We start from the raw sequence: 13,619 nt of genomic DNA, 5'->3' as shown, positions 1-13,619 counted from the left end.
TTTAATTTTTCTTTCATCACCTTTTCATTTTTCATCATTTTTCCCTTTTTTTCCTTTTTTTTCTTTTTTTTTTTTTCAAGAAAGCGTTGAATTTGAATAAAAATCAACTAAAGCATACTTTTGAATGTTTTTCTTCTCTTTTTTTTTCTTTTCGACAAATTCTATAAAAATAAAAACTAAAAACTAAAAAGTGAATAAAACTAAAATAAAATAACACTTAAAAGGATTGAACAAACGATAATGAACTAAAATGCAAACCATCTAAAACAAAAATCAACAGTTAAAAATTATCACTAAAACGAAGCATACAAATTATTTCAAAATTTGGTGTCTACAATTTTGAAGAGCAAAAATAAAATTTTTTTTTTTTTTGGATTTTGAGGTCTAGACCGGATGGAATTTTTCCTAATACGATCAAACAGTCCGAGTTGGGCATTAATGTATAGATAAAAGAAAGTCAAACTTTACATGAATTCAACCAAGCAATTTTGAGCAAGGACCGTCTTCGTTTGTCCTAACTAAATTTAAAAAAAAAAAAAAAAAAGGTCTTTCTAATAGAGCGTGTTAAGATATATTTCAAATATCATATTTTTTAAAATGTAATATTAATTAGAAAAAGTATATAAAGACGATAGATAAAATTAAATAAAAAAAGTATATAAATATAAGAGATAATAATACTTATTAGTGTATATATATATACATATATATATTTAGAGTATGTTAGGTAAACATTAAGCGTGTAAAGTTGGACTTTTTGATTGATTAATTACTAAAGGAATGAATACAAGAACGGGTGATTTCCTTTTCGTGTCGATCTTTTGCTCCTTCCTTGACTATATATCGAGATTGGGCGATTTTAGGCATGAGCCTAATTCTTAAACCGCAAGTATGATCCAAGCCGTTTACTTTACCGTCTGTAAATATATATGTTACACTTACGGCTGCGTTTGGATTGAGTGTTTTTGCACCTGTTTTTGAAAAACTGTTTTTCACATTCCAAATGCTATAGTAAATGTGTATTTCAAAAACAATTTCAAAAACACCATATCCAAACAATATATCAAAAACAACTCCAAATATATTTCAATTATGTATATTTAATTTGTATATTTTAATAAGTATATTTCAATTTGTATATTTTAATTATGTATTTTAATATGTATATTTCAATTATATTTTAATATGTATATTTCAATTATGTATATTATATATATTATATTAATATAAATATATTTATTTCAATTATGTATAATATTATATATATTATATCAATTGAAATAAATATTATATATTTATATAAATACATTTATTTATATATAAATTTATAAATATATTTATTCAATTTTGTTTTATAATATATATTAATATGTATATTTCAATTATGTATATTATACATAAATTATATTAATAATAATGTATATTATATATATTATACATTTCTAATATTATATATTTATACATACATATTATAAATATTTTATTTTATTTATAATATATTTATAAATATTTATAATATATTTACATAAATATTATATGTTATTTAAATTATATATAATATAATATATAATATATTATACATTTATATAAATGTACATTTATACATAATATATAAATATTTATGTATATTTATAATATACATTTATATTATGTATAATATATAATATAATACATTTATACATTTATATTAATATACATAATATTAATTTTACTTTTATACATAATATCAATACATATATACATTTATATTAATTATATAAATACATTTCTACATAATATTAATATATATTTATAATATATTAATTTATACATTTATATAATATTCATTTATAATTTATACATTTTTAATTATATACACTTATACATTTATAATATTCATTTATAATTTATACATTTATAATAATATACATTTATACATTTATAAATATATTTATATTATGTATTATATGTAATATAATACATTTATATATTTTTATATGAATATATAAATATATTTATTTATAAATATCTATAAATGTATTATAAATGCATAAATGCATATTTATATAAAAATATATAAATTATAATTTATAATTTATACATTTATATAATATTCATTTATAATTTATACATTTATAATAATATACATCTATACATTTGTAAATATAAATGTATTATAAATGCATAAATGTATATTTATATAAAAATATAAAAATTATAGCATTCTAAAAATACTCAAAAATATGTTTCAAAAATACCTCTAAAAATAATCAAAAAAATCTACAGTAAAAGTTTTTCATATAGTTTTTGAAAAACAACCCCAAAAACAACTAATCTAAACGGACTTGTTTTTCAAATTCAAAATGCTACAGTGGTGTTTTTGAATAACAAACCCAAAAACAGCTAATCCAAACGGAGCCTACAATTGGAGAGAGATGGTCTTCTTGTTCTATAAGAATAACAGAAAAGAAATAAAACAGAAATAAAAACTTTACCGCAGCATTGAGAATGAGAACCCATGACAAAACGACAGCGTAGATTGACCTATACTCGACGGAGCGCGAAGACCTGGACTGATTAGAATTACAAAAGGAAACGCGACTTCAAGACAAACGCAAATTTAGGGTTCGAAGGTTACCTTGACAAACTGTTGGAATTTTGAAACAAAAGGAAAGTCGGTAACAATTAATCAGATTAGGAAACACATCAACTCCTCCTCAGAATTCTGATGTGTATATATATTTTTATTATTAATTCGACGTGCATGCCTGCCTTAGGGCTCCAATTTTGTGTCTGGACAGTAAGCTTCATTCCTCTAGTGCAGCACTTTTAAAGGGTCGCCGTGAATTGGGCCCTTCTTGCAGAGTAGGCCTCCCTTGTTTTCCTTTAATTCTCTTGTTCTTGGTGGCTTCTTTATAAAAGAACTAATTAATTCTCCTAGCCTCCGTCTGTGTGAATTCAACCCAGTCCCAAAGGAGGGAGGCCGGGAGGGTTGAATCCTAACTTTGGCAATGGAAGATGAAGAGAGGGTTAAGTTCATGAAGAGAAAAAGAAAATCACTAATGGGGTCGGCAGAAACTTCGGAAGCAAGCAAGATCATCATCAATGGCTCGATAGTTCTTGACAAGTTCACGGACGCGGAAGTCCAGCAAGCGGCTTCAACTCTATCAGTGATGAGCAAGCAAGTACTGGATCCTAAAACCGCTAGCGAGTTGCGCAAGCGAGTAATGAAGAAGACCAAATTAAAATTAGATAGGGGAATTGGAGGGAAATTGCCAAGGCTGCCGCCGGTTGCGAGATTGAATGGCGTTATTGGGACTTGCAGTGAGCCTTTTGAGAAGCAGTTGACAGATAGTGATGTTAGCGAGTGCCAATGTAGGTTAGCGTTATCCAAGGGGGAAGTACTGGATTCGATCTTGCCATTGTTGAATGAACAAGACGAAAACATAGACTCTGGAATTCCGGTTACTGTCTATGATTCTTCAGGGAAAGATTACCGGATGGCGTTTCAGTCTTGGAGCAAGAGAAAGCTTTACGTGCTCAAGTCGGGGTGGACAAAGTTTTGTCTAGACCATCATTTGCAAGCCCTTGATTGGGTCACCATTTGGCTGTTTCGACATATGCATACTCGGAGCCCTTGTTTCGTTTTGTCCTTGAGACGCTAGAACGGTTACTCACTCGTATAGAATTAGAGCCAAAATTTCGCCTGAGAACGGAAGACCATCGTCACACATAGTTCAATTAATAATAATTACGACGAGAGAACCGGTGGTCGTTTTATTATTTTGTTGTTGTTTAAATTGTTTACAAGAACAAATTGCTTCGTCTTCTTTCTTGTTCTTTAGAGAAATGCGTAAAGAACTGTTACACTACCATCGTTCTTGGGCGGCTTAATATATGTTACATTAATTTTGCACGTGCTTGCGCGCGCGCGCGCATATATATATATATATATATATATATATATATATATATATATATATATATATATATATATATATACTTGTTCGAATTTTAGTCTCAAATCTGACTTTGTAACAGCAAATCCAATCAAGAGCTACTTGTCAAATTTTTGGAAAAATTGCACTCGTCTTTATTCAGGTAAGATATAACTCCCGAGTGTGCTGCTTGCTATTTACTAGTAATTGGTTTTATAGAATTGTGGGTTTGACAAAATACCAACAATATATCCTAATTGTGGGTTTGACTATGGAAGAACACATTACATGGACCTGCATCTTGTTCTGTGCATCATCTCATCTTCTGTGTTACAATTATTAACTTCTTTTTTTTTTTTGAAAAAAAATGTTTTCTGTTTTTAGTGGATGATTGTAACTTCACTGGGACTCGGTGCATTATTGCTTCAATTAACCATAATTGTTGCGCATGCAATGATTAGGATTTGAAAGGTTAGAATGAATTACTCATGCGCTGGACATGGCATGTGTGATATTGCTTTTCGTATGAAAAGCAATCAAGATATTTCGATAATCTAATCTATCATAATCTATAATCTAGAGGGAGGAAGGGAAGTCTAAAAATACCTCCTTTGAATTCTTTTTGCATTGCAGATGGAGTTCGAATCTCTCGTTTATGATTCAAAAAGGAATTTAGTTTCTTTTTCGTGGCCACCGAGCCAAAGCAAAGTGACAATCATGAATTGCAATTCGATTACCCATTTTTGGCTTGGACAGCTGGATCCAAACTAAGCTTACAAATAAAATGCCGTAGCAGACCAAAATATAAGAATGTGACCGATAAACTGTTTGTTACTTCTGTTTTAAGAGATTCTTGATTAGTATCTAAAAATACTAGGATTCACCCAGAAAGGACCACAGACTAATTTTGGAGAACTTTTTGAATCGATTGGATCTTCTTCTTCTTCTTCCCTTTTTTTGGGTCTTTTTTTAAGGCCAGCTAATTAAAAGCTAAAAGATTGTACTATGGGAAGGCATTTGCATCAATTTAACCGCTTAAACAATCGGATTATCCTCATTGTTCCCAATCCTGAACCACTTGGAGATAGATTGGACTAGTTTTTGGTTGGGCCAATCCAGCCGGTATGCTGGACGACATAGACAATGCTCTGTATTATGCGTCTAAACTAAACGTACGAATAACCTTCGGCCTTTGTCAGATTTGTATGATCCAAGAATGCAATGCTTTTTCGTGCCCGATGAGCTGACATGACTTAAGCTGTCGATGCATGGATTTTTGGCTACTTTTGAGGGTGAGTTTTTATCTATGTGGTGACCAGTAGTCTGCGCGAACTAATCTTGAAAAAGAATCGGAAGACAAAGTCACTTTTTTTCTCAGGAATCGATCTATCAAATTTAGCTTTAGTATTTTCTTTTTCTTTCCCTTTTCTTGAGGTAAATTTCGCTTTAGTCGGTAGTACAAATTACTTTTTGTTAATGCGTGCGTTCATTGATTGATTGGTTCTGATTGATGTATTAATTTCTGTCCGTTTGCTGTTCTTCCCTTGCACTGTAGTCAGCCACTCACTTCTCATCTTCTCCACTGGCTGTATTTTTGCAAACTCTCAAGTCATGCACATTTGCACTGTCAGCAGCCGGTAAAACCTTAATCTTGTGGTAAACAGACGACAAAATCAGATTGGAATTCTCTTCAAACATATAAAGTTCTTGGCTGCAAGTCACACAGTTTGTGTTTATTTGTGTTACTGTCTTTTGATTCAAGTCATATAGTAGCTAGGCGAGTTTTGCAGGATGATGGTTAGGAGAAAAAATCACAGTTTAAACTTATCCTGCTTCATCAGATGATTCTTTTTCCCTGTTTTTTTTTTTTTTTTGGGTGGTTTTTGTGCGATAGAAACTACAGGGGCTCCTGTAGATGATATGAATGGGACACATATGGGCTCCTGCTTTCCTACTCTTTTGACTACAGAGGATTCAAGAAAATCATCTTTATCTTTTCCCGAAACGGAAAAAGAGAATTAAATATTGGTAATCATTTTCTATGCGAGGCAATTATAGAATCCCCCGCCCCGTCACACGGCGGGTGGGGTGGCCCGGGGCCAGGACGAACCTTTTAAAACTGTCCTATTTTTCGGGGAATTCTTGTCGACGAAATTCACAGGCACCTTGCGTACTATTTCTTGGTCCACCCTCGTGGTAACTTCGTACGCTGCTTTATTCTCGGAGCGCTTTAGGGAAGAAGCTGTGCACACGGTTCCAGCCCTCAAATGTTGCTTGGCCAAAGGACCTTGATGGCTTATTTTATACGTAAACTAACAAGCTACCAAGATCTCAAAGAACCACCGGGAGAATGGCTCAGTGGCCACCAGGGAGGGACTTAAGTCTCTCCTTGGGTTATACCATAATACTCTCTTAGTCTAGTTGGATCTGTATACCCACTAACCCCTACAACGGCCTCTTTAGACTTCCCCTCCCCTTAGATTAGGATAGAATAGGTTATACAAATATATCGTTGCTGACAAAAAAAAAAAAAAAAAATCAAGATCTCAAAGAGCCGTTCGAGACCCTTTCTAACGGTTATACAAATTATTGGGTCTCTAACGGCTCTTTTGAGATCTTGGTATAATTAGAATCATCTTCTTGGTCTTGGCCTTTCTGATTCTCTGTCTTCTCTCAATATGTATTGGGGATAACATGTTGTGAATTTTGACCTAAACTTATCGAATGGAGGGTGGATCTAGAGGCGGAACCGCGGAGGAGGAGAGGCAGCAACAATATGTTGATCTTTTTTTTTAATATATAGTTTGCTACTTGTGACGAAATTTTGGTCCTTACGTAACCTTCTTTCTTGGTAATGGTTCAATTTTAGCCTCCTAGGTCCCATTTAGGAAGTAATGATAGCAGTGCATGAAGGATGGATCGGGGATCAATTTTTTTTTCTCCAATAATAAATGCAATAGGATGGCATGCTGAGTATTAACTGGCCCTCACCTCCGAGTCACGGGCGTAACTCACTAACTTTTCTTGTGTCTGTCAAAATGGGTAATGAATTGGTGGTACCGTATTGAATGTCTGCAGAGTTTTTCAAACATTTATATAGCCATGCAGCAGCAGCCAGGTGTATTTGTGGACGAAGTCGCTATGGCAATTACTAGTACTCCTTGCCAGGCCAGAGGGGACACCCCTTTCAGATTTCGAACCTTGCATATATACAAGAACCATGCATTTAGTAACTAGCTGCTTAAGCTAAGACGAAGGTCAACTGTGCCTGGGTTTTATTTACTCCCTCCGTCCCACTTTGATAGTTTTGTTTTCCTTTTTCGTCTGTCCCAAATTGTAGTCCACTTTCCCATTAAGGAATGTAGTAATCTTTCAAATTGTCTAAAACACCCTTATTAAATATCTTGTTATTAATACATTGTTATTAAATACTAACCCACTACATTGATACTAACCCATTAGCTGTAACTGATATTAATTGGCACTATTCGTGATTAGCATAAGGGTATTTTAAAAAATTATTAATCTAAATTTATGTTTCCAACCAAATTAATTACACTTTCTTAATCTGTGTGAAACAAAAATCAAGACTAACAAAACGGGACGGAGGGAGTATACCATTTTAAGATAAGATTAACAATAATAACAACAAGAGGCTACAAAGAAGCAATGCCGTGTAAGGCATCACATCCATCGGAGTATCCAACCTTTTGTGCCCTTCAAGGCTTCAAGGACACGAGAGGCTTAACTCGTAAAAAAGAAGCAAGCAGACTGCTTTTTTATCATGATGCTGCCCTTTCTAACCTATCTCCTGTTCAATTGTCATATGACCCACCCTCTCTTTTTTTACCATTTCATCTAAGGATGGGATGCATGAAGCAACATAGAAAGAGATGATGAGCTCATAGTGGCATTTTGATCGGTAATTACTAGTCAGTCAGTAGTATTAATTAGCACCGCAACTTAAAAGTGCTTTAAAATGGGACGGAGGAACAAAAAGAGGTGGGCACTGGGCAGGGTGGAGGAATCAGATGCCCATCCGAATTAGGCAAAATGATTCGCCAAAATTGACAAAAATTCTAGAGGAATTGAAGTCCATCATGAGACAAAACCGGAAGAATACAAGGGAAGGAGGGGAACAAGGGATAATGGTAATGTAAGAATCAGGGCAGCAACAAGTATGTATTACGCTTAATCGATGGGAATTAGAACAGCAAACAAGTGTAACGTCTGTGAAAGCAGGTTGATCACTAACATCAACTTTTAACTTCTTCCTACACTTTTTCCAGTCGTTTTCTCTTTCTTTTTTTTTTCCCCCTTTTTTGGGGAATGAACTTTCTTTACCAGTTGTTTGACAGATAGAGATTCTCTTCATTCTTAGTTGATGAATTGTAACATGTATACATGATCACAATAACGATGTAAAACCTACTATTATCCTTTGACTTAAACAATGGTTTTGACCAGCATAATTGCAACGCAAAACAACAAAGCAAGAGAAGTTGCCCGTTAATGCAATTCGGGACCCAGGGATGTATTAAATCTGAAGCATGCAACTAGACGTTAAATTTCAGTTCGAATTACAAACGTCTGCAAGCTAGCTGATGGCGACTTAAGGCAAAAAGTAAACTATAAAGGAACCAACTAATGGAAATCTACCATCATAAAAGGAAGCAAAAGAGAAATCAGATGCCCTCTAATTGAAAATCTTTATTCTCCAATTCGCTAATGGCCAACAAATTCATAAGAAAAAGCATTAAACTGGTCCAGACTCTCTGTTTCCGAAAGCAATTCAATAATACCCTCAATCTAAACTAATCTATGGGGATGTCATTCCCTCCTTTCCCTCAACCTTTCTCTATTCCCCATGCATCCTCCAATCAAGAACAGGATCAAGACGCACATACATCACAAGGGTGACATAAATTTTCCTACATTATAAGTCCCTCTTTCTCTGTTTCTTTGCTCAGCACTAAGGATTCAAGTCCCAATGGAGATTCTGAAGCTCAAGTACTCCATTCCTCTCATTTTTCCTTTGTTTTTCGTGGCGGCATTTGCTGCTGTCGATCCCTTCTCACAAGCACTCTTGAGCTTCAAATCAGAGATCATAGATGATTCCAACAGCTTGCGCGACTGGATTGCGCCTGCCCTTGTGAATTCTTCTGATAAAATTCTTGCATGTTCTTGGTCTGGAGTGAAGTGTGATAACAACTCCTCTTTAATTATTGGTTTGGACTTATCTATGAAGAATCTTGGTGGTGCACTCTCAGGGAAGCAATTTAATGTCTTTATTGACCTTCTTGATCTTAATCTCAGCTATAATTCATTCTCGGAGCAACTACCTCAAAGCATCTTCAACCTCACCAATCTAAGAAGCTTAGACATCAGCAGGAACAATTTTTCGGGTCATTTTCCAAGTGGGATATCCAATCTCCAAAATTTGGTTGTTCTTGATGCCTTCAGCAACAGCTTCTCAGGTCCCTTGCCACCTGATGTTTCACAAATTCAGCCACTCAAAGTACTCAACTTTGCAGGGAGTTATTTCAGAGGTCCAATTCCATCAGAATATGGTTCATTCAAGAGTCTTGATTTCATTCATCTGGCAGGAAATTTCCTCAGTGGTAAAATTCCTCCAGAATTGGGAATGTTACGAACTGTAACTCATATGGAAATTGGTTACAACGTATACGAGGGAAGCATCCCTTGGCAGCTGGGCAACATGAGTGAGCTTCAATATCTTGATATAGCTGGGGCCAATCTCTCTGGTCCCATTCCCAAAGAGCTCGGCAACCTCACCAAACTTGAGTCCCTTTTCCTCTTCAGGAATCAGCTAAATGGCATGATTCCCTGGGAGTTTAGCAATATCGTTTCTCTCCAAAGTTTGGATCTTTCTGATAACTTACTTTCTGGAACTATTCCTGATAGTCTTTCGGAGTTGAAAAATCTCAGGCTGCTCAGTCTTATGTACAATGACTTGAGTGGCACTGTTCCTGAAGGTATTGCTAAGCTTCCACAACTTGATACCTTGCTCATATGGAACAACTTCTTTTCAGGGCCACTCCCAGAAAACTTGGGCAGGCACTCAAAGCTCAAATACGTGGATGTTTCAACAAACGAATTTGTTGGTGAAATACCCCCAGGCATATGTGCAGGAGGGATGCTGATGAAGTTGATTCTGTTCTCAAATAATTTTACAGGCGGGCTGCATCCATCTCTTTCCAATTGTTCCACTCTTGTTCGTCTTCGAGTTGAAGATAATTCATTCTCAGGTGAGCTGTCTGTGATATTTAGTAATCTCTCGGAAGTAATATATATGGACTTGTCTAGAAATAAGTTTGTAGGAGGGATTACTGTTGATATAACCGAAGCCTCCAGTCTTCAATACTTGAACGTGTCTAATAATCCGCAACTAGGAGGAGTAATTCCAGAAAAATTATGGTCCCTGCCATCACTCCAGAACTTTTCTGCAGCCTCTTGCAGTATTTCAGGAAATATTCCATCATTTGATATCTGCAAATCTATGATGGTTGTTGATTTAAGCAAAAACAATTTATCTGGGACTGTTCCTGAAAGTATATCCAATTGTAAGGGTCTTCTGGCAATGGACTTGTCCATTAACAATTTATCAGGTCATATACCAGTTCAGCTGGCTACTCTTCCTGCTATTAGCGTCCTAGATATGTCGCACAATAGCTTTAGTGGTCCAATACCCATGCAGTTTGGGAATTCTTCAAGCTTAAAACTCCTAAATGTGTCATTCAATGATATATCTGGTTCCATACCTCTCGAGAAGGCCTTCAGAATGATGGATAGCAGTGCATTTATGGGAAACCCCAGGCTTTGTGGTGTGCCATTGAGAACTTGTCATGGGAAGGGAATGCCCAGTGGTCTTGAATTGGGAAGCAGGAGAACACAGAAGTTTGCTTGGGTTCTCATAAGCTGCGCGGTCATTGTCTTACTTATCGTCATGATAATTTTCGGGATGCTTCATTTTAGAAAAGGAACTAAAGGTGAATGGAAAATAGTTTCTTTCAGTGGGCTTCCTGGATTTACTGCAAATGATGTTTTGAGGAGTTTCAATGCTGCAGAAGCCGCAGATGCAGTGCCATCATTTCCCCATTCAGTTTGCAAAGCGGTTCTGCCTACTGGGATAACTGTTTCTGTCAAGAAGATTGAATGGGAACAAAAGAGGGTGGACAGCATGTCACGATTCATAAACAGAATGGGCAATGCTAGGCACAAGAACTTGACTAGGCTCCTGGGATTTGTCTACAACAAGCATATGGCATACCTGTTGTATGATTACTCTCCTAATGGAAGTCTAGCCGAAAAGATCAAGATGAAAAGAGATTGGGAAACCAAGTACAAGATTATAATTGGAGTCGCAAGGGGACTCAGCTTTCTTCATCATGATTGCTTTCCCGCAATTCCACATGGGGATTTAAAGGCTAGTAACATAGTGTTTGATGAAACTATGGAGCCTCAATTGGAAGAATATGGACTCAGTTCATTGTATCAATTAAAGAATATCGAATTACCAGCGACAACTAACCCAGAAACAGGTACGCAATACCACTTCTACATTACATTATATAGTTTCCAGTAAATTTCCTCTGACAGAATAATTCTCCAGGATTCAAGACATAAAATGTTTCTGTTTCTCCTAAGAATAGATGAATGAAAAAGTGGAGCATCAATAGTCTTTTGCGTGGGCGAATATGCTTTTCCTCTGTTAACGTTATTCCTCAGTTAATTCTTCCTCCTTTGTCTGATAACGTTATTCCAGATATTTCATATGTTTACTTATGTCTACCTTGAAATGGTAGGACCACCTCATCCCCCCTCCCCATACAAGTGTAAAACAAGATTGAATCTTGGCAATGACAGCCTGAATATTTTGCCCTTCTTAGGAGTTAACTAGGGCTCTTTAAGACTGTTTTGAACTCGCTAAACAGGTGAAGTTACCCCAAGCACAAAGGACCAGCTTTACAAGGATGTATACAACTTTGGAGACATGATTCTGGAGATCTTAACAAATGGAGGGCCGAGGAGCACTTCAAAAGAGGTTCTTTTAAGAGACATTCTCGATAGGAATGAGATTAGTCCCTCCAGTTCTATGCAAGAAGAAATAAAGTTGGTCTTTGACGTGGCTTTGCGCTGCACAAGTAGAATATCAGATAGGCCGTCAATGGAGAATGCATTAAAGCTTTTATCGGGTTTGAAACACCAAAGGTCATAGCGACCTCTTCGGAGAGGAGGCCGAAGCATCAAGATCACGATAATCTAGTCAATAAATGTGACCAGATATCTGTAAGTAACATGTTAAGCTGAAAATTTTGCAGTTGCCTTTAATGTGGTTGGTAGTTTTCGCCTGGTTAAGTAGTACAGTACTATTTATATTCCCCCCGCCCCCGCGTGTAAAAAGAGGTGTATGAATGTGGACGTGTAGTTTGGCTTCTTATGATATTTAGCCTCAGTTTTGCTGCCTTTCTTGCAACTTGTCTTCTGAGTTCTGATTCTGCTTTTTTCCGCTTTCTGTGTTATGTCGGTTTTGATGTATTTCTTGCACCTTGTCTTCTGAGTTCTGATTCTGCCTTTTTCCGGCTTTCTATTTATGTGGTTGGAATGTGGATTTGGGGGGTATTATCATCGCAGTAGAAAGCTAAGAGGAGATGCTCTATTCTACGCCTTTGTGACTAATGTCTAGTGCAGATAAAGGCGGTGTAACGTCGCAAGGTTAACCTCCACGCCTTTGATAAACACAGCTAAACTAGATAGACCAATTGAATTTCGATTTTCCACCTATAAATATATGTGTAATCAAGATTAAACCATCATATCATCCATCAATCGTGTGGCCCAAATAGTAGATATGTAGTTCTTTTACTTATATTATAAACATATTTCTCAACTCATTTTTTTATATTCCTAAACACCTTTTTAATCTAACATACATTATATTATAAAAAATATCACAGTAATTATTTTAAATAATACTTTATCCAAACAAATTAATATCTTTATGGCCTGCCTCCAATGAATTGGGTTCTGCCTGATTTATGACAGTCAAGGAAGTCAACTGATTGTAGTTATCTTGCCAGGCCTTTGAGGAGGTCGAGTTATGAGGACTGGGCCTTGAGCCCACCAGGATTTAGAAATAACTGGTGGACAAGTTGCTCGACGTCTGCCTGAAATTGGGTCCCTTTTGAAACCGCCTGGAGTTAAAACTTTAATATTATGGATCTTCTAGGCAACCCAGCACATGCAGTATGGATCCATTCAACCCAATTTTCACACATGTTTTCCTTGGAAAGACGTGGGCGTTTTGCCCATAAATGGGCAAACTCTTTATGTTAGGTATCAAAATGGAATGGATGTGATGTCCTGTTTTCTTGCCTCATGTAATGCTTGACCAACAAAATTGCATGTACAAAATTCAGCGCAATAACCTATTAAAATTCAGTCATATCGTCGTAGACTAGCAGGCAATTGTTTGTAACTCAAAGTTTTTTGTCAAGTTGTCTGTCATGGGTTTTTTAAAAACTTTAGCTACAGTAACCTCAAAAAATTTTTCAAAATTTTTAAACTATACACTTCAAAATATTCAAACACCTACACATTTCAAAATTTTTTTAAAAAGCTTCTATAGTAAGTTATAGTAAAATTTTAGACAAATTCCCAAAAAACTCACATTCCAAAGAG

General features: G+C 35.4%; 1 protein-coding gene across 2 annotated transcripts; it reads left to right on the top strand.

Moving 5' to 3' along the window:
• Positions 1-8,604: 8,604 nt before the first annotated feature.
• LOC113692703 (uncharacterized) lies at positions 8,605-12,414 on the top strand. 2 transcript variants are annotated; one of them, XM_072052490.1, is made up of 2 exons: positions 8,605-11,479; positions 11,828-12,101. In XM_072052490.1, exons 1-2 carry the CDS (start codon positions 8,908-8,910, stop codon positions 11,836-11,838), a joined length of 2,583 nt encoding a protein of 860 aa, XP_071908591.1. In that variant the 5' UTR covers positions 8,605-8,907; the 3' UTR covers positions 11,839-12,101. The 2 variants fall into 2 exon arrangements, with proteins under 2 accessions (XP_071908591.1, XP_027067000.1); XM_027211199.2 differs by having other exon boundaries at positions 8,608-11,479; positions 11,873-12,414.
• The last annotated feature ends 1,205 nt before the right edge of the window (positions 12,415-13,619 follow it).

The sequence above is a fragment of the Coffea arabica genome, chromosome 6c, assembly GCF_036785885.1.
Source record: "Coffea arabica cultivar ET-39 chromosome 6c, Coffea Arabica ET-39 HiFi, whole genome shotgun sequence".
Taxonomy (NCBI): Eukaryota; Viridiplantae; Streptophyta; class Magnoliopsida; order Gentianales; family Rubiaceae; genus Coffea; species Coffea arabica.
This window is presented reverse-complemented; position numbering and strand designations above follow the sequence as displayed.